At 34.8% G+C, this 18,801-nt stretch overlaps 1 protein-coding gene across 3 annotated transcripts in view; it reads left to right on the top strand.

Annotated features, from left to right (window-relative positions):
* Positions 1 to 18,801, top strand: part of FAM172A (family with sequence similarity 172, member A) — a 509,928-nt gene that overhangs the window by 16,707 nt on the left and 474,420 nt on the right. Inside the window, exon 2 of one of the 3 annotated variants that reach the window (XM_011989449.1) lies at positions 16,569 to 16,692. The exons of the other annotated variants lie outside the window; for them this stretch is intronic. Within the exon in view, the coding sequence (XP_011844839.1) occupies positions 16,587 to 16,692 (106 nt within the window). The 5' untranslated portion in view covers positions 16,569 to 16,586. The remainder of the gene's footprint in view (positions 1 to 16,568; positions 16,693 to 18,801) is intronic. 3 annotated transcript variants of the gene reach the window in all.

Raw genomic sequence — 18,801 nt, forward strand, 5'->3', positions numbered from 1 at the left:
ACACAAAAATAAGACTTGGAGTTAGGTTTTGGCAAGGAACAGAATTACCAGTAGTGACGTTAGAGTTAGTCCTAGGTAGTCGTGATGTATCAGGAACCAGACTATCCAGACTTCGCTGTGGTACAGGAAGATACATCATGATTTTTAAATGAAGAAGTTTCAAGCACAAGGATATATACATAGATGGTAAAGACCTAAGAGCAGAGGGAAATATTATCATATTTAAAGATTTTATCATAGCTTACTGTAGCCTCGACCTCCCAGGCTCAAGCAATCTTCCTACCTCAGACTCCTGAGTAGGTGGAACCACAGGCATGTGCCACCACACCTGGCTAATTTTTTGTATTTTTTTTTTGGAGAGACAAGGTTTTGCTATGTTGGCCAGGCTAGTCAAGCGATCCTCCTGCTTCACCCTCCCAAAATGCTGGGATTACAGGTGTGAGCCACTGCACCCTGCCTATTATTTTTCTAATGCCAAGTGCTTTGAAGAGGTGTCAGCACCTGTGCCAGTATAAGCAAGTCATAGTTCAACTGTTGCAAAGTAGAGAGAATGATGAAAGCTTGGTTTTGGAAAGTATTTTTGATATGAGTCTACTTTCTGAAGGTTTACTATTTTCTTGGATCATTGAAATCTTATTTTTATTAATGGTATATCTGTTTTTGGCCTAGATGTTACTAAGCTGTGTAGGAAAATATCAGTCAATTATACTCGCTGTAATGTCACATAGAGCAGAGTTTACAAATTGGAGACCCCCAAACTAAGTGAGTCTCCATAATCTTAAATTTTTAAAAATTACTTTCCATCTAATTTAAGTAGAAGTTGGGCTTTTGGTTTCTCCTGAAAAATTTTGAAGTTCTAGTCACACTGTGGCTCCATTCTGTATGGGAACAGTGTGGCAAGTCAGAACTCCCCTGAGATAAGCAATGTATTTTCCAGTTTGCTTCACTCTCCACTATTCATTCAGTATAAAGTATGACTTACAGGGCTTCACTGCCTACGAACAAAGTTGATTTCACTGGAGGCCATTTGAGTCTCTTCCCTCTGGCCTTGAAGCATTAATGATCTGTTCTTTCATGGTCTTTAACTACTTTCTTCAAGGTGGCCAATATGTTAAATCAGTTTGTGCTAAGTATTTGACAGATGGTGGTTGTGACTAGAATATTATTTATAGGTAATAACTCATTATTTTGAAACAGTGAATGATTGTAATGGTGAAATTTTATTTGTATTAGTAATACTGCAATAACTGCTAAGAACTTAGACATTTCAGTTTCATAATTGAAAACAAACTATTTATTTAAAACAACCTTATTTATTCTGGATATATTTCCTCAACAAGAAACACGTATAATTTTTTTTATCAAAACAAGCATATGTGTTTGTGTTTTTAACTGTTTTAATTGCAATATAAAGTTTCTCTCTTGCATGCTCACTTCCTTTCTCTTTCTCTCTTGAAATGAAGAAAGACTTTCAGTCAGGTCAGCCCTTAATAATGAACTGAATTACATAAGCTAATTTTTCACTACTTTTTTTTTTAAATTCAAGGACTGTTAAAGCATTCCTATTTTGATAAATCCAACGGAAGCACCTTCTTTACATGGAAAATAAATTATTGCTGAATTGGAAAATTACTAGGCAATTTAGTGATGATAATTTTAGTGATGATATGGGATGCAGGGCTGGTTCAGCATACACAAATCAATAAATGTAATCCATCACATATACAGAACCAATGACAAAAACCACATGATTATCTCAATAGATGCAGAAAAGGCCTTTGATAAAATTCAACACCCCTTCATGCTAAGAACTCTCAATAAACTAGGTATTGATGAAACATATCTCAAAATAATAAGAGTTATTTATGGCAGACCCACAGTCAATATCATACTGAATGAGCAAAAGCTGGAAACATTCCCTTTGAAAACCAGCACAAGACAAGGATGCCCTCTCTTACCACTCCTATTCAACATAGTATTGGAAGTTGTAGCCAGGGCAATCAGGCAAGAAAAATAAGTAAAGAGTATTCAAATAACAGGAGAGGACGTCAAATTGTATCTGTTTGCAGATGACATGATTATATATTTAGAAAACCCCGTCGTCTCACCCCAAAATCTCCTTAAGCTGATAAGCAACTTCAGCAAAGTCTCAGGATACAAAATCAATGTGCAGAAATCACAAGCATTCCTATACACCAATAATAGACTAACAGAGAGCCAAATCATAGTGAACTGTCATTCACAATTGCCACAAAGGGAATAAAATACCTAGGAATTCAACTGACAAGGGATGTGAAGGACCTCTTCAAGGAGAACTACAAACCACTGCTCAAGGAAATAAGAGAGGACATAAACAAATTGAAAAACATTCCATGCTCATGGACAGGAAGAATCAATATATCAATATTGATTCATTTTTAAAAATTCATATTTTTGAGATTGGGTTCCTTATTCAATTGAATATCTAGTCATATGAATCTACTAGAAAAGCATCTGTGCTCCTCTAATATATTTATTCCAGAGTTTTTCTTTATGTTTTAGTTCTTGCTTTTTCTTCTGGGTTGCTCTTATTCAGAACTGACTGAAAGTTTTGTTGGTTCATTGATTAAATCATAGTAGGATTCTTGAGTTTAAGAAGTCAGCTCCAAAATAATGATTGTGTAAATAGTCATTTTGAAAGGGAAAGAATGGATTTTGCTATGTTTGGAATTATTTCAGAACTTTCCAGAAGCCTGGCATCTATTGTATAGTGTATAACCACTATTACAATAGAAACCAGAATTGTGAAAGAGCTCACTTCTATTCCCTTTCGGTTCTGTGATTTTGTGTTTGGAATCTTCATTTAAACTTGCTTTATTATAATATGTTTGTATACTTACTTATCTGCAAAAGGTAAGCGCTGGAGGCTTACAGCTTACTCTGGGATCCCTCTGGGGGTGTGTGTGTGTGTGTGTGTGTGTGTGTGTGTGTGTGTATAAATGGTTTTAAACCAATAATTATATATATGAGTATTTTTAGTAAAAACAAAACCCGTTAACCACATTGAGAGCAATGACACAGGTTTTTAAAAAGGTGTCCTAATTTATCGTTAGCCAGATTTCAGGTATTTATTTAAAGACAAAATAGTACCTGAGGTCTTCTAGCAAACTGAGTGGATGGTATTTCAAAGGAACAAAAATATAGACATTTAAAGTTAAGCATAGGCCTTTAAATATATTCTTAGACTAAGCGATAGTGCTAGTTCTTTGTCAGTCCAGGCAGCTTTATAATTTTCTCACTGCTGATTTGTGTACCAATAAAGGACACTTGAAACAACATCTGTTTTTCAGTGAAAGGAAGTTTAACTCTCATGCAGAAAAAGCAGTATTTTCAGCATTTGTCACTTAAACAAATAGAAATGAGTTTAACAAAATGTTATGTTCAGACAAAGCACCAAATAAATGTTTTATGCTTGTTTTATTCTTATTCTAACATCCAGTCCTCCCTCCAGTGGCTGCTGTTACAGCATTTTCCTTTTTCACCTTATTTTGGAAAAACAAGGAAAATTATTATTTTTTTCTTGGAATTGAAGTCCATTTTTACATCATGTTGAACGACTGAGAGATAACCGTCTGTGGGAAATATTCTTTTATAATTAAATGAACCCATCCTTTAGCAACCAAAGGGACAGATTATTTTGAATTGAATTCTCAGCCTTCATTTTTCATTTGCAAGGTGCTTATAACTGCCCCTTAGCCCAGCATTTTTACAAATTTAATTTCTTACACATATTCAAAGGCTGATTTTACTTATTATACTTACTAGTGGAAATATGCCAGACAAAGAAAAATGCTTAAATGACACTTGACATTTTCAGAAGGGCTTAGTTGTATTGTATTTTATTTTACATTTTATGACTTTTTTGAGACAGGGTCTTGCTCTGTTGCCCAGGCTGGAGCACAGTGGCATGATCATGGCTCAGTGTAATGTCAAACACCTGATATCTGCTGCCTCAGCCTCCCAAGTAGTTGGGACTACAAGCACATGCCAATGCATCTGCCTAATTTTTAAATTTGTTGTAGATATACTGTCTTGCTATGTTGCCAGGGCTGGTCTTGAACTCTTGGCCTTAAGCAATCCTCCCACCTTGGCCTCCCAAAGTGCTGGGGTTATAGGTGTGAGCCACTGTGCGTGGCCCAGTAGTTGCATTTTAAAATATTATAAGATTTAGGACATTATTATTTTTTAAGTCAAGTTTTAAACAATATTTATAGTTTGTCTTTTGTAGTAGCTGATGTAAAAGTTTCTGAGGTAATAAATTTTCACTCAAAATACTAGTTCCATTTCAGAACAGGTAAGGAATCAATTGGGTTTTAGTAGCAATATGTTATTGATATATAGCTGCTCTGAGGTTTACCCAATACCTGTTTATCCTTTTTTTAAAAAATAACTGCTTCTATCAGTTTTACTCATCAGCAGAACCTCCAACTTTCTCACTAAATAGATGGAGTGGGACTATCAGCATTATCCCTAAGAAAAATGCCCCAAAGAACAAATTTTAAAAGGCAATGCCACTGAAATTGTGTATGGTCATGAGTCACTTAATGTTGGGAATATTTTCTGAGAAATGTGCTGTTAGGTGATTTCATTGTTGTGCGAACAGAATAGAGTGTACTTACACACGTGTAGATGTTATAGTCTAATACATACCTGGGCTACATATGGTATATATTGCCCCGAGGCTCCAAACCTATATGACATGTTACTGTGCTGAATACCATAGGCAATGGTAACACAATGGAATTTATTTAAACATATATAAACATAGAAAAGGTACAGTGAAAATATAGTATGAAATATTTTTTTAAAAGGAACGCATTTATAGACCACTTACCATGAATGGAGCTTGCAGGCCTGGAAGTTGCTTTGAGTGAGTGAGTGAGTGAGTGAGTGGTGAGTGAATGTGAAGGGCTAGGACATTACTTTATACTACTGTAGACTTTGTAAACACTGTACACTTAGGCTACATGAAATATATGCAACTAGTTTTATTCAATAATAAACTAGCTTACTGTAACTTTTTTACTTTATAAATTTTAAAACTAAAAAAAAATTTTTTTTTTTTTTTAAAGAGACAGGATTTTATTCTGCTGCCCATTTGGAGTGCGGTGGATGATCATAGCTCACTGCAGATTCAGACTCTTGAGATCAAGCCATCCTCCTGCCTTAGCCTCCCGAGTAGGTGGAATTACAAAGTGCGTCACAATGCCACATCAACTTTTTGATGTTTTGTAATAATACTTAGCTTAAAACACATATTGTTCAGCTGTACAAATGTATTTTCTTTCTTTATATCCTTATTCTATAAACTTTTTTCTATTTTCAAAGTTTATTTTTAAAATATTTTTGCCAAAATGAAGATACAAACGTACATGTTAGCCCAGGCCTACTCAGGGTCAGGATCATCAGTAACACTGTCTTCCACCTCTACGTCTTGTCCCTCTGGAAGATCTTCAGGCCAGCAACACATATGGAGCTGCTATTTCCTATGATAACAATGCCTTCTTCTGGACTACCTCGTGAAGCACCTGCCTGAGGCTGTTTTGCAGTTAACTTTTTTATTTTTTAAATAAGTCCAAGTAGTACACTTTACATAAAAAGTATTGTGTAGTAAAAACATAGTCACCAGAAGGGATCAGTGGCTCACTCCTGTAATCCCAGCACTTTGGGAGGCTGAGACTTGTGAATCACCTGAGGTCAGGAGTTCGAGACCAGCCTGGCCACCATGGTGAAACCCCATCTCTACTAAAAATACAAAAATTAGCCAGGCGTGGTGGCGGGCGCCGGTGGTCCCAGCTACTCGGGAGGCTGAGGCAGGAGAATGGCATGAACCCGGGAGGCGGAGCTTGCAGTGAGCTGAGATCCAGCCACTGCGGTCCAGCCCGGGCGACAGAGCGAGACTCCGTCTCAAAAAAAAAAAAAAAAAAGGGGCCTCCATATCTGTAATGCTTATGCAAGTTATAGAGTATAATATAATTAGCACCTGTAAATTTACCACCAAATCCAAGACTCAAAACACTATCAATAACTTGCATTGACTTATGTACTTGTTCCCATCTCATGCCCTCTGTTCTATCCCAGTGGTAATAGCTATTGAATTTTGCATTTATTTTTTCTCTTGATTTTTCTTATGGTTTTATCACAATATGTGATACTAATAATTTGTTTTAGTTTAGCTCAATATAAATGATATTGTTCTGTATGTAATGTTCTAAGATTTGGTTTCCTCACTAGTATTTTTGGAAAATTCATCTATGTTTTTGAGTGTAGTTGTGCTTCATTTTTCTACTGTGTAATACTTATCTTTGCCCTGTTAATGTACAACAGTATATTTGCTCCCCTATAATCGGAGAACAGTTTTTTTCCGTTTATTGTAGCCAAATTACAAGATGGTCTCCAGTGACCCTTGCTTCTTGATATTCATGCCTTTGTATAAACCTCTCTCACATTGAGTAGGGCCTTCTTCTGCCAGTGGGATGTCAAGGAAATGATGGTGAGACTTCTTCAGCTTTTCCGGATCTATCTTTCTTGAGAAAGCCCCCAAACATGGGCTTCTATACAGATCTGTTTGAGTATGGGAGGTCTGTAACAACAGTCAGTACCAATCATTTATCTGTGTGAGTGAGCCATCTTGAAAGTGAATCCTCTGTCCCCAGTCAAACCTTCAGATGATTGCAGAACTTGCCAATATCTTGATTGCAATCTCATGAACTTGATTGAGAACTTCCCAGCTGAGCTGCTCCCAAATTTCTGATCTACAGAAACTGGGATTTTACAAATATTTATTGTTGTTTTGTGACACTGTGTTTTGAGGTAATTTGTTATGTAGTTCCAGATAATGAATAAGTTGACCGTTTTGATGATGGAAACATTTTGTGAACATTTTTATGTCTGCCCCCTGATGTACATGTATAAGACCAGGTAGTGAACCAAGGTGTGAGATTGCTGGATTGAAGATTGATAATATTTAACTTGGATATCCCATGCTAGTTTTTTCAAGAGTAGTTTAATTTATCTTTTGACCAGAAACGTGAATAAGAATCTGTATTATTCTGCATTCTTTTTAACTTTTGGTATTGTCAGACTTTTAAATTTTTTCTAATGAGTGTAAATATTTCATTGTGGTTGTTTTCTTTGCCCAAACATCAAAGTAGTAGTCTACTGTATTTTTCCCTAAGAGGTTTAAAGTTTGAGTTTCACATTTATACCCTTAAACCATTTGAAATTAATCATGTATAGAGTGAGAGAGGTATCCAATTTCTTTCTTTTTCTTTTTCTTTTCATAACTGTGCAGTTAACCAGTTTTTCCAATTGTTAAAAACGTCCCTGTTTTCCCTAGTGATATGATTGTGTCATATGGATCTGTTATGTGGCTCTGTTTTGGAGTTCCATCTTGTTCTATTTGTCAATTTGTTTATGCTAGTATTAATGGCATGCTTTCTTAATTACTGTGAAACCTGGCAAGGCAATTCTTCCTATCATATGCTTTAGGAGTGTCTTATCAGTTCTTGACGATTCTCTTTCCATATGACTTTGAATTAGTTTTTCAAGTTCTGTGAAAAACATTTTGGGGTTTGAGTAGAATTGCCTTGAATCTACATATAAAGTAGAGGAAAATTGATACTGTCACACTAGTGAGTCTTTCTATTCATAGATACATATATTTTTTATATTTCAGTCATCTTTAATGTATTTCAGTAGCATTTTATCATTTTCTTAATATAGGTATAACATCTTTTGTTAGATTTATTTTAATCATGTAAGTTTTTAATTTCTACTATTTTCTTTTTTTTCTGAGACGAAGTTTTGCTCCTGTTGCCCAGGTTGGAGCACAGTGGTGTGATCTTGGCTCACTGCAACCTCTGCCTCCTGGGTTTAAGTGAGTCTCCTGCATCAGCTTCCCAAGTATCTGGGATCACAGGTGCCTGCCACCATGCCTGGCTAATTTCTGTATACTTAGTAGAGATGGGATTTCACCATATTGACCGGACCGGTCTTGAACTCTTGACCTTAGGTGGAGCCACCCGTCTTGGCTTCCCAAAGTGCTGGGATTACAGGCATGAGCCACCGCGCCTGGCCAATTTTTGCTATTATTAATGATGTATTAAAAAACTGTGCTTTATAACTGATTATTGCTAGTATTTGTAAATATACTTGTTTTTTTAATATAAATCTTAGAGCAAACCATCTTGTTGAATTCTCTTTTTATGCCTAATGATACAGAGATTTGTGTTTGTTTTTTTTTTAATTTTAGAGGACCTTGTTTCTTGATTCTTTTTGTTTTTTTTGTTGTTGTTATTGTTTTAGATAGTTATGTCATTTGAAAATAATGATAACTTTGATTTCCTTTTTAAAATTGTTACTATGTTTTTATTTATTTTCGATGTCCTACTGCATTGGATAGAATGTCAAACAAACTTTGACTAGAAGTGGTAATAGTAAAGTGATAACGATGGGCATTCTTTTGTGGTTCTTGATTTTGAAGAGACTTTTATAAATATTTTATCATTAAGAGTAATTTTGTTGTAAGTAGTTATTTTTGTTTTTTAACCTTTTTGTCAGCTTACAGACGTTTCCTTTGATTCCTAGTTTTCTATGACTTTTTTTCCAAATACAGATTTTGAATTTTATCAAATGCTTTTTCTACAGATGTTGAAGTTATTATGGCTTTCTTTCTTTATATTAATGAGTGGAATTTATAGATATTCTAATGTTTTGTATTGTGCTTCCTAGGTTTTACTACACAGGAAGATTCCTTGGGGGACTTGGCTGTAATATTGGAAGGAGAAGTCTACTTGTAAAATTATTGACTCTTATGATCATAGGAAGGGACTTTATCATTTTGTGCTTATGTAGAAAATAGTAATGAGAGCCATTTGGCATACTGTGTTTAAGCATAGGTCTCATAACATAAATGGCTAACATTCAGCAAAGTGTCCTTGTGTTGGCAACTTCAGTGTCACAGAGTTTATTTCCTGTAACTAACAGTATGGCTAAGCGATGGTTGTCTTTTGTGGGGAAAAAATATTTTGTAGAAAAAAGGAGGATTTGGAGCTCTTTGATTGGTTTTGGAACAGGAGAATTTTCCTGCTTCAAGTCCTTTGTTAATAAAGTAAATAACCACTGTAACTTATATGGTAGTTTAAAAATGTGACTTGAAGTTTCAGATTTCTAATTCTCTTTTTTTAAGATCAGATATTTGTAGTATCACAGCAATATGGAGCCTCAAGAGTTCTCTGAGTTTATACCCCTGTTGGTGTCAGCATGTGAGGATTATTTAAATACACAAACATGAAATGCTATAAAGTATTATCACTCCATGAAGAATTGGGAAATTCTAGAAGCAAAAAAAAAAAAAAATCTATTCTGAAGGCACTTAAATTACATTCCCACTTGTTAACACATTTAGGTAAAATGAGACTTCACTGAAATTTTCCCCTTGAATAAATAGTAAGGAGTGCACTGTCAGTAGATACTGGATTTGAGTGGTACTTAAATGCCTTGTTTGCAGTACAATTATGATCTGCACAAAACTTAAATGTGCCATTAAACTTTATTGTTGGTGTCATTCATATGGCTTACTAGGCTTAATCAACTGCTTGATTATATGCTCAAGTTTCTCTTCATTTTTCTTTTCTGTAGCAAGTGGTACATTTCTAACTTTGAAGTAATTTGGTACAGTGTCTGGGATCAGTTATGATAATGATCAAAATAATAACAATAAAGTTATTACCAAATTTCAATCCTTGTTAGAAATTGGGTGGGATTGAGGTGCTTTTAGGTGGTATGTGCTTAGGGTATTAACTGAATCATGACCAAAGTGAATTAGTGCTTCTGACCAGGTTTTCATTGGAATTTGTATGCCAGGGATACTGATGGGCAAGGGAGGCAAATTACCATTGACAGAGAACTGCCAATGCAGAGAACTAGAACAAGCTAGACCACAGCACTGTGATTTTCAAAAACTTTATATAATGCTCTTCTTTTATACCTAGAAAATAATATGTTTGTTCTTAATATCTAGCTAGAGTACGCCTAGACAATTGCTAGCCTGGCTCTGGAGAGAGGGATGATTGGGACATTGCAAGAGAGAAGTTCTTTAAACGAGTCTGCCTGAAGTCTACTTCTTGCTTCTGTTTTATAGAAGGTAAAGGGAAAGGTGAGTGGTTAGTAAGACAGTCAAGATTTTTTTTTTCTTTTTTTTTGAGACTGCCTTGACCTTTGGCATTAGAGCTGTAGAAAAGAGATGGAGAGAGAACCATTTAATACACAGAAACACTACCCCAATGCAAGTATATGTCTTGAACCATTGGAATCATCACCTCAAAAAGAAACCATATATCTTTTAACAGTCACACCCCATTTTTCTCTTCCCCCAACTCCTGAAAACTATTAATCTACTTTCTGTTTCTATGGATTTACCTGTTCTGGACATTTCATGTAAATGGAATCATACAATATGTGTGTTTTTTTTTAATTGGCTTCATTTTGTAATTGGCTTCATGTAATTGGCCTCATTTTGTAATTGTAATTAGCACATAATATTTTCATTTATGTCATAGCATGTATCAGTACTTCATTCCTTTCTATTAAAGAATAATATCCTGTTGTATGGATATACCATATTTTATTTATCCATTCATCAGTTGACAGGTTGTTTCAACTTGTTGGCAATTATGGATAATGCTTCTGTGAACATTTGTGCATAAGTTTTGGTGGGGACCTGTATTTTCATTTCTCTTGGGTGTATACCCATAAGTAGAATTGCTGGGTCATATGGTAACTCTGTGTGTGATATTTTAAGGAACTGCTCAACTGTTTTCTAAAGTAGCTGCATTGCACAGCAATTGTTGTCACACTAGCAATATATCAGGTATTCAGTTTCTTCTCATTGTCACAAATCTTGATTTATATTCGTTTTCGGTTATAGCCATGCTAGTTATTGTGAATTAGGTATCTCGTGGTTTTGATTTGCATTTTTAAAATGACTAATGATATTGAGCATCTTTTTATGTGCTTTTTGGCCATTTGTATTTGTGTACTTATATAATTTTCCCACTTAAATTTTTTTTTTTTTATTATTGAGTTGCAAGAGTTCTTTATATATTCTGGATACATCTGGTCTCTTAACATCACAATATTTTTTTGCTTAGTATTCAGAAAACTATTAGAAAAGGGCATTGTTACAGCTTAGGTTTTTTGGGAGCAGATGCTGAGACAGAATTTGGGGTATAAAGTATTTTTAGACATCACAGCACTTGTGAAAGGAAGGAGGAGAGCAGGATTGGTCAGAGGGAAAAGTTGAATTTACATGGCGGTCTGGCAAAACCTCAACCAACCTGGCAGCAAGCTCTGAAGCAAATATTGCCTATCAGGGTTGTCCTGCATTAGGCTGAGATGGCTGGGCCTTCATGTTACCACTTGACTTAGTCACTGAATGAGGGTCAGCGGTGGAAAGTTATGACCTAGGATGGAGCAGCACTTTGCCCCTGAGGCCAGCTCTGAAGTGATAAACAGATGGAGTCTGTTTGCTAACTGCACTCTAGCTGAGCAGCATATTCCCCTTGAAGGGGCATCTGGATGGTTCACATGCGTATTATATTTTAAAATCTTAGTGAACCTCGAGTTCACTAAGTTTAACAGAGATTCTAGGAGCGTGTTTATGGCATGAGAAAATTGAAAATTTGATTCTGATTTTACAAATATGTTATGACTGCTATTTCATGGTATAGGCTGTTTTGAAATCTTCTGAAGATAATTTGGCCTGGAGTTATGTACATTTATAATATTGTTTATGTTTTATTATTTATGTTTACTACAGACTTAGAGTTTCGTAAGTAGTTTATATGATGCTCATAATTGCCTCATATAAAAGCAATTTTTTATGTTTGTTTGACATACTCTGTTTTTCTAAAATTTTGAGTGTGGTATATTCATTTTGAGAATTATTTTGTCTTTGGCCGTTGTTCTCCCATATCTGCTACATATTATGAAAACTTCATAAAAGACTAATTCTTTTCTTTTGAAATTTGATTCAGAATTGAGAATCATCTTAGTCTTTGTTTAATTTCTTAAGTTTTAACATTGTCACAGATATTCTAAGATTTTATATTCCCGCCTTGTTGAGTTTCTGCCTTTTTGCTAGCCAGAAAACAATGCAGTACTTAAAACAGATGATTACCAATTTGGGTACCTATTAAAAAGACATAGTAGTGCAATACTAATTCTTTTAAAACACTTTTATTTGGTATCTCTTAACTTTTGGCCCTTTTTACAGTTGCTTGTTTTACCGAAGTATTAGGAGAGATGATGATAAGTAATTTGTATCAGTCTTAATTCTGAATAGCAAACCAAATATACCAAGACAGTTTTGGTTGACAAGTTTAGTCTGTAGATACCTGTGTCCAGTTTGCCCAAACTTCAAATTGTAATACTTCCTAATAGCAGAAATTAGTACATAAGAGTAGGTATGAATCTTTTGCAGAATGAAGAAACTGGAATTATTTTTCTAGTGAAGTTGTTTTGTTTGACTGTGTCAACATGCTAGAATAGAAGAAACTCATTCATAATTAGGAGTCAGAAGACCTGAGTTAGAATCTCAGCCATCCCTTCACATCTGAGATGCCTGAACGAGGCACACTTAGCTTTTCAAAGCCCAGAAATGCAGGTGTGTTAATTCTGCCTACCCCTGCCAGTTGTGGCAATGACCTAATAAGATAATGAATAAGAATAGAACTGGTCATCTTGTGACCAGTGTATACATTTATGAGATAGTTGGAAGAGTGTTTTTCCTTGGGCAAATGAAGGTGGAACCCACATATGTGATCTTTGTTCAAGCATGCGTTTCAATAAGACTTGAAAGGAATGTAAAGGAATGTAAATATAATGAAATGAATGTAAATATAATTTATTTATGTCAAAAAATTAAGTTCTATTGTAATTATTTTCAATATAGTCATGGAAACCCAAGTTAACTCAACAGATATTTATTGTGAGGCTTTATAATTTGTGCATAGAGTGCATCCAAGTGATGCATATTAAAAGGTTTTCATTTCTGTGAATTGAGTGATTTTGTTATTCTGTGGGTTTGAGCACAAATTAATTGGAATCTAGTTATTTCAGATTTTATGTGGATTACTAATGTTTTTAAAGGGATTTATAGTTTATAAAATGCTTCATATACATTTTTTCATGTAATCTTCATAATAGTCCTGCAAAGGTAACTGCTCTTATTTTCATGATTCTTCCCATTACTTAGGTTAGAGAAGTTGTAATATCCTCAAGGTCACTTATCTACTAGGTGGTGGAACTGAAATTAAAACCTAGATTTCTCATTCCAAATCTATGTCATGTTGCTTGTAAAACTAAGGATTTATTTTAGATATACTTGGATTGGAACCGGGTATTCTTAGTCTCAGGAACAAAGAGGTTTGGCTCTGAAACTTTGATCCAAACACAATTTTGCATTTGTTATAAAAGCCACCATTTTCTACACACCAGGGGCCCATATTACCCTGGGCTTTGTCTTGTGTCTGCTCAACCTGATGTCTTCATTCTTCAGCTTCTTTCCCAGTACCCACACAACAATGTTTTTCTCACTGTAGCCTCAGAATAATGCTGTCCAGCATTATTATGAACTAATCTTTGCTGATGAGCAACTGGTGAATATTTTAACTGTAATTTGGGTGGGTCTTTTGGTTCCTTATAAATCCCTTGTACCAATTCTATTTACTATAATTTCAGTTGCATAGGCTATTTACAACTTGATTTAAAGAGTCTCACTTAGTGAGCATAGAATCTTTAGGGCCAGACTGGAACCAAACCAGTCCTGGGAACCTTAGAAAATTAATCCAGTTTTATGTGTTCTGTGATATATTTTGTACTTTCATCAATGCATTCAGAATATGAGGTGAAAAGGGCTTCTGTTGCAAAATCACCTATATCTAGTTTGTATTTAATACCTGACTAAAAATAAACAAATGTAGAAAAATAAGGCTTCTGTGTATCTTTCTGTACATTTTATAAGTGCATATGCTGCATTTTGAGCCAACAGGGCAAATAAGAAATATTGTACTATTTCATATTTTCAAATGCTGACTAGATAAAGATTACACATGACAAGTTATTTATAGCTTTATACATAGTAGATTCTCTGTTGGAATCATAGAAAGGAAAAATGATAATTGCTTTGTGTGGTTCACAGAATAGAATGGCAAACTGAGATGTTTTGAATCTAGTTTGTACTGTAACCATTTCTAGGAAACTATATTTAAACAGCAGTGGTTATCACGAAGTGTACAACATGTCAACTGTGTCCCAATTCACATCAGTAAAAACCTTCCACCACTTTATTCTCTATAACCCAACCTCCATCAGATAATGCCAAATAAACTATGTCGAGTGCACATATTAATATCTATCAAATGTGCCAAACAGCTTGCTGGCTGCATTTTCAGTAGTGTTTATCTGTGGTCATGCAGGTTATAACTCTGAATTTTTATTAGGAAACACTAAATTGAGAATTTATAATGTTCTTGATTTAGCTTCACCAGCTGTGCCACAGCCAGGAAAAATAACTCAGGGGGGTAAAAATCTAATACTGTGTTAAGAGAGCAACAGACAAATCGCTTTTGCTTCATGCTTACCTGCTTTGCATCTGCTACTGTAAAGTTTAGGGTCACATGTAATTGGTGGTTTGTTTTTTTTTTGAGACAGAGTCTCGCTTTGTCAACCAGACCGGAGTACAGTGGTGCGATCTCAACTCACTGCAACCTCTGCCTCCCTGGTTCAAGCGATTCTCCTGCCTCAGCCTCCTGAGCAGGTGGGACTACAGGTGTGTGCCACCACACCTGGCTACTTTTTATATTTTTAGTAGAGACGGGGTTTCACCATGTTAGCCAGTTTGGTCTCCATCTCCTGACCTCATGATCTGCCCTCCTCGGCCTCCCAAAGTGCTGGGATTATAGGCGTGAGCCACTGCGCCCAGCCAATAGTCTTTTAACTTATATGTTATTACTCCAGTAAATTGCTTTGTCAGTTTTTAGGTTGTCTCATAAAATAATGATTATTAATTTTTATTTAATCTTTGGAATCTTGAAAGTGATTCATTGAAATAGGAATTTTGATAATAACCCTAGCACTGAAGACATTATTTATAATTTTATCTTTGTTAAACCAATCATGATGACATACTTATATATATTGTTCTGTTCAGGAATCAGACAATTTGGGGCCAATGAAAAATAATCTAATAGTTTATGTTTGGAAGAAATACTGAGTTAGTGAAGGGAAATCTCCTGTAGGTAGTTAACTTAGTTGTGGAATATTTAGCAAAGGGTGCTGTGTGGAATTCCTCATTAAGAACATTTCTCTTTAATTTCTGCTACAAGATGATGTGTAATGAAAAGTTGTTGGTGAAATTTGTGCATCATCATGTAGGACTTGGCTAATTCCTGAATGGAAATATACAGCCCTTGCAAATATTTATTTGTTTTAACATTATTGTGATTATCAGTCTAGGTCTGATGTATTTTCTTTGTGGCTGCTTGGCAGTTTGGTTCATCAGCTACAAAGTAAGCCATAGGAAGGCAGTGACAATATTTGTTTTACTCACCGTGGTACCCCCAGAGTCTTGTCCATTGCCTACCTTATATACTAGGATATATTTCTTGAAGGGATATAGACACATTTTATTCATGTAGAATTTATAGAGTTTTGAGTTACCTATACACAGAAGAAAAATAATAGATACTTATGCTAAGTATTGTAGGAGATGTACTTTTTTTCCTTTTAAACTTTACAACTAATTAGCTTTCCTGTTCATGGGGACTCTGGAAAAAGCCATCTATTTTCAGTTGTAATGCTTTCCCTTTGGCCAAAGTAGAGCAGAATTAGATTTTAATAAATCATGATTTTATAGTATGGTTGTTTACTGGAGTACCATTTATAGAGTATGGCTTCCAGACAATGATGACATCGTTTCATTTAAAAAGGGCTAGTTTTTCCCTGAAAGTTGTATTTTTAATTACACTATAGGAAATTTGCAGATACTTTATATATTTATGTATTTGCCTCTTCCTATCTGCTTGTTCCAAAAGGAAGACATTCTACCTTGTAAATGGCCTATGCTTACAATTTATTTTAAAAGAAATTTTAAGTTTTTGGAACTACCCAAAGATATTTTTTAAAAACATTAGGTGATAGGTAACTAAAACTAAATGGTAAGTTTAGCTAAATTCAGCAAACATTAGGTAACTGTAATGTATAAAGTATCGTGTTTGTTGGACATGAGAGAAAGATGACAAAAACTTGATATTTCTATTCCTGGGGCTTGTATACCATTAGCTGACTCAGATAAATTCATAAATAAGTATAACGCAAAGCAGACAATAAAAAGTACTATGGTATAGGCATCAACAAAGTGGGAAATTAGGATAGAGAGATTAATCCTGACTGGGAGGATCAAGGAAGTTCTCATGGAATAGATAGGTTTTGAGTAGAACTTAATTTATTGCTTTCATTCATTCTAGACTGTCTTCTGAAGATTGATGTCTATTTCCTTGAGCTCTTTAATTTTGTTGCCAATTTGGATAAACATGGCACAAATCCAGCAGGGAGGTCCAGATGAAAAAGAAAAGACTACCGCACTGAAAGGTACATACTTAATTTGCTTTTTCAGGAGATTTTCATTGTGCCTAATAAAGGTGTAGGAATATTTAGGTGACCTTCCATTCATTTGAAATCTAAAATAAGAATATAAGTACCAATTTTTTATATCCCTCACAGCAACTATTACTGCATCTGAGATGTATGTACTCAGTAAATAAATCACAGGATCATGTAATTTTGCATCTATAAGAATCTTAATGCTTTTCTTATTCAATGTTATACATTTAATAACAAAACTAATAAGTGTTTTGAATCAAGGCTGGTGCCTTTACCTTATGTTTTCTGCTTGGAATATCATACTGGATGAGGGTAATGATCCGTCTGTTTCTGTATTCTGCCTTTATGGCATTGCATTACTGATATTTTATGAGAGGTTTATCCATAGTAATGTTTTAGAAGGAATCTGCGTTAGACATTGTTAGGGAATTTTGAATCCTAGAATTAAAAAAATAAATCTGCTATCTAAATTAATTCGACTTCTGAAAGAAGTATCTGTTATTGAATTGTGAGATAGCTATGGGCACTGAGAACTTTAGGGTCAGGAAGCTGAGGAGAAAGTAGCAAATGAGGCTGAAAAGTAATTTTTAGTAAAATAGGTAAAGAATCGGGAACAAGAGAGAGCTCCTGAACAGCAAATGGAAAAATTAAATGGGAGTAATTAATTATAGTCATATCTGGTGATGGGTAAGATTAGATGAGAACTGAGAATTTACTTCTGCATTTGACGATGTGGTGATCATTGGTGACTTTCACAAAGAGCTGTTTCAATAACTAGAAATGAAAGCCTGGTTGGAGAACTTTCAGCAGACAATGGAAAGGGAGGAATTGGAGACAGTTGTAAACAACCCTATAGAAGATTTTACTACATGCTTGTATGTTGTTGGAAAGGATCCAGAACACTCAGAATAATGGACAATTTAGGAGTGAGGGCAAGGAATATATGTCACAGTTTCCATCTAAATAGACATGCTGGGTTTCCACCTAGACAGATTTTGTGCATGTTCAGCCTTAATGTGAAAATTTGATCTCCCAAGTTGTAGTTCTAATTTATACTCTTGCAAGCAGTATGTGAGGTCAGATTGATTTTCTGGATTTTAGAGGTCTTATTGTGATGTTAAAAGAGTAGATCGGTTCTAGAGATAGAACTATCTGGATTCAAATTCAAGGTTTTCCTTCTTACCATGGGCAAATTGCTTAACTTCTCTGAATCTCTTCATCTGTACTATGGGAATAATAATGCTGGGTACAGATAGGGGTGTAAGGGTTAATGGGGGAGTAAACTGGAAATATTAGAAAATAAAATGGCAAATGCATAGTATATTTCAGAACAACTTAGCGAACTGATTTGTTCTAAACTTTATCCCTTTAACAGGAAGACAGTTTTATTCTTGAGTTTATTCAAAACTGGGCTATGATATGTAAAACAGTGAACTAATAATGATCACTGCTGTTCATTAGAGGATTTCAGGTTTACATGGCAAGATGCACTCTTGGAGGTGATTGAACTTTCTGCTAATTGAAAAGTGCTTCAGACAAGGCATAGATGGTGGAAAAATCTCATAAAATTATATTAGCGGTGAGAAAAATGTCAGGTAAAACTCAAGATAAGTAGGGTTAAAGCAGTGCATGCTGGAAGAAAGTAGTTTGAATTAGTTTGCTGTAATAATGGTGATAATGAAGATGGTAAGGAAGATGGTGATGACTGTTATAATTAAAGGAAGGCATATTATGCACAAGAAAGTTATGTCATCTCTTTTGGAGATGGCAATGAAGATATGCTTGTAAAGAATTCTTGCATTTCTTAAAAATATTACTTTTTCCCTTTGCCAGTTTTACAGGGTTTTAGTTTATCTACTGCCTCTTATTGATTTGTTGACCCATTTTACCTGGATTTCTGAAAATATGTTCTGTATCTAGTTCTCTTAGTTCATATGTGTTAGTTTTTATTTACCACCACCCTCTAACCTCAGGCCCCTTCAAAAATGCCTACATTTTGCCATAGTGCCTTTATTAAAAATTATTCTGGACACTAATGTTGAGTTTTATGATCATTATTTGTGATAGCCTAATGGTAACATCTTATATGGCTAATAC

Source organism: Mandrillus leucophaeus, unplaced genomic scaffold (assembly GCF_000951045.1).
Source record: "Mandrillus leucophaeus isolate KB7577 unplaced genomic scaffold, Mleu.le_1.0 Scaffold353, whole genome shotgun sequence".
Classification (NCBI taxonomy): Eukaryota; Metazoa; Chordata; class Mammalia; order Primates; family Cercopithecidae; genus Mandrillus; species Mandrillus leucophaeus.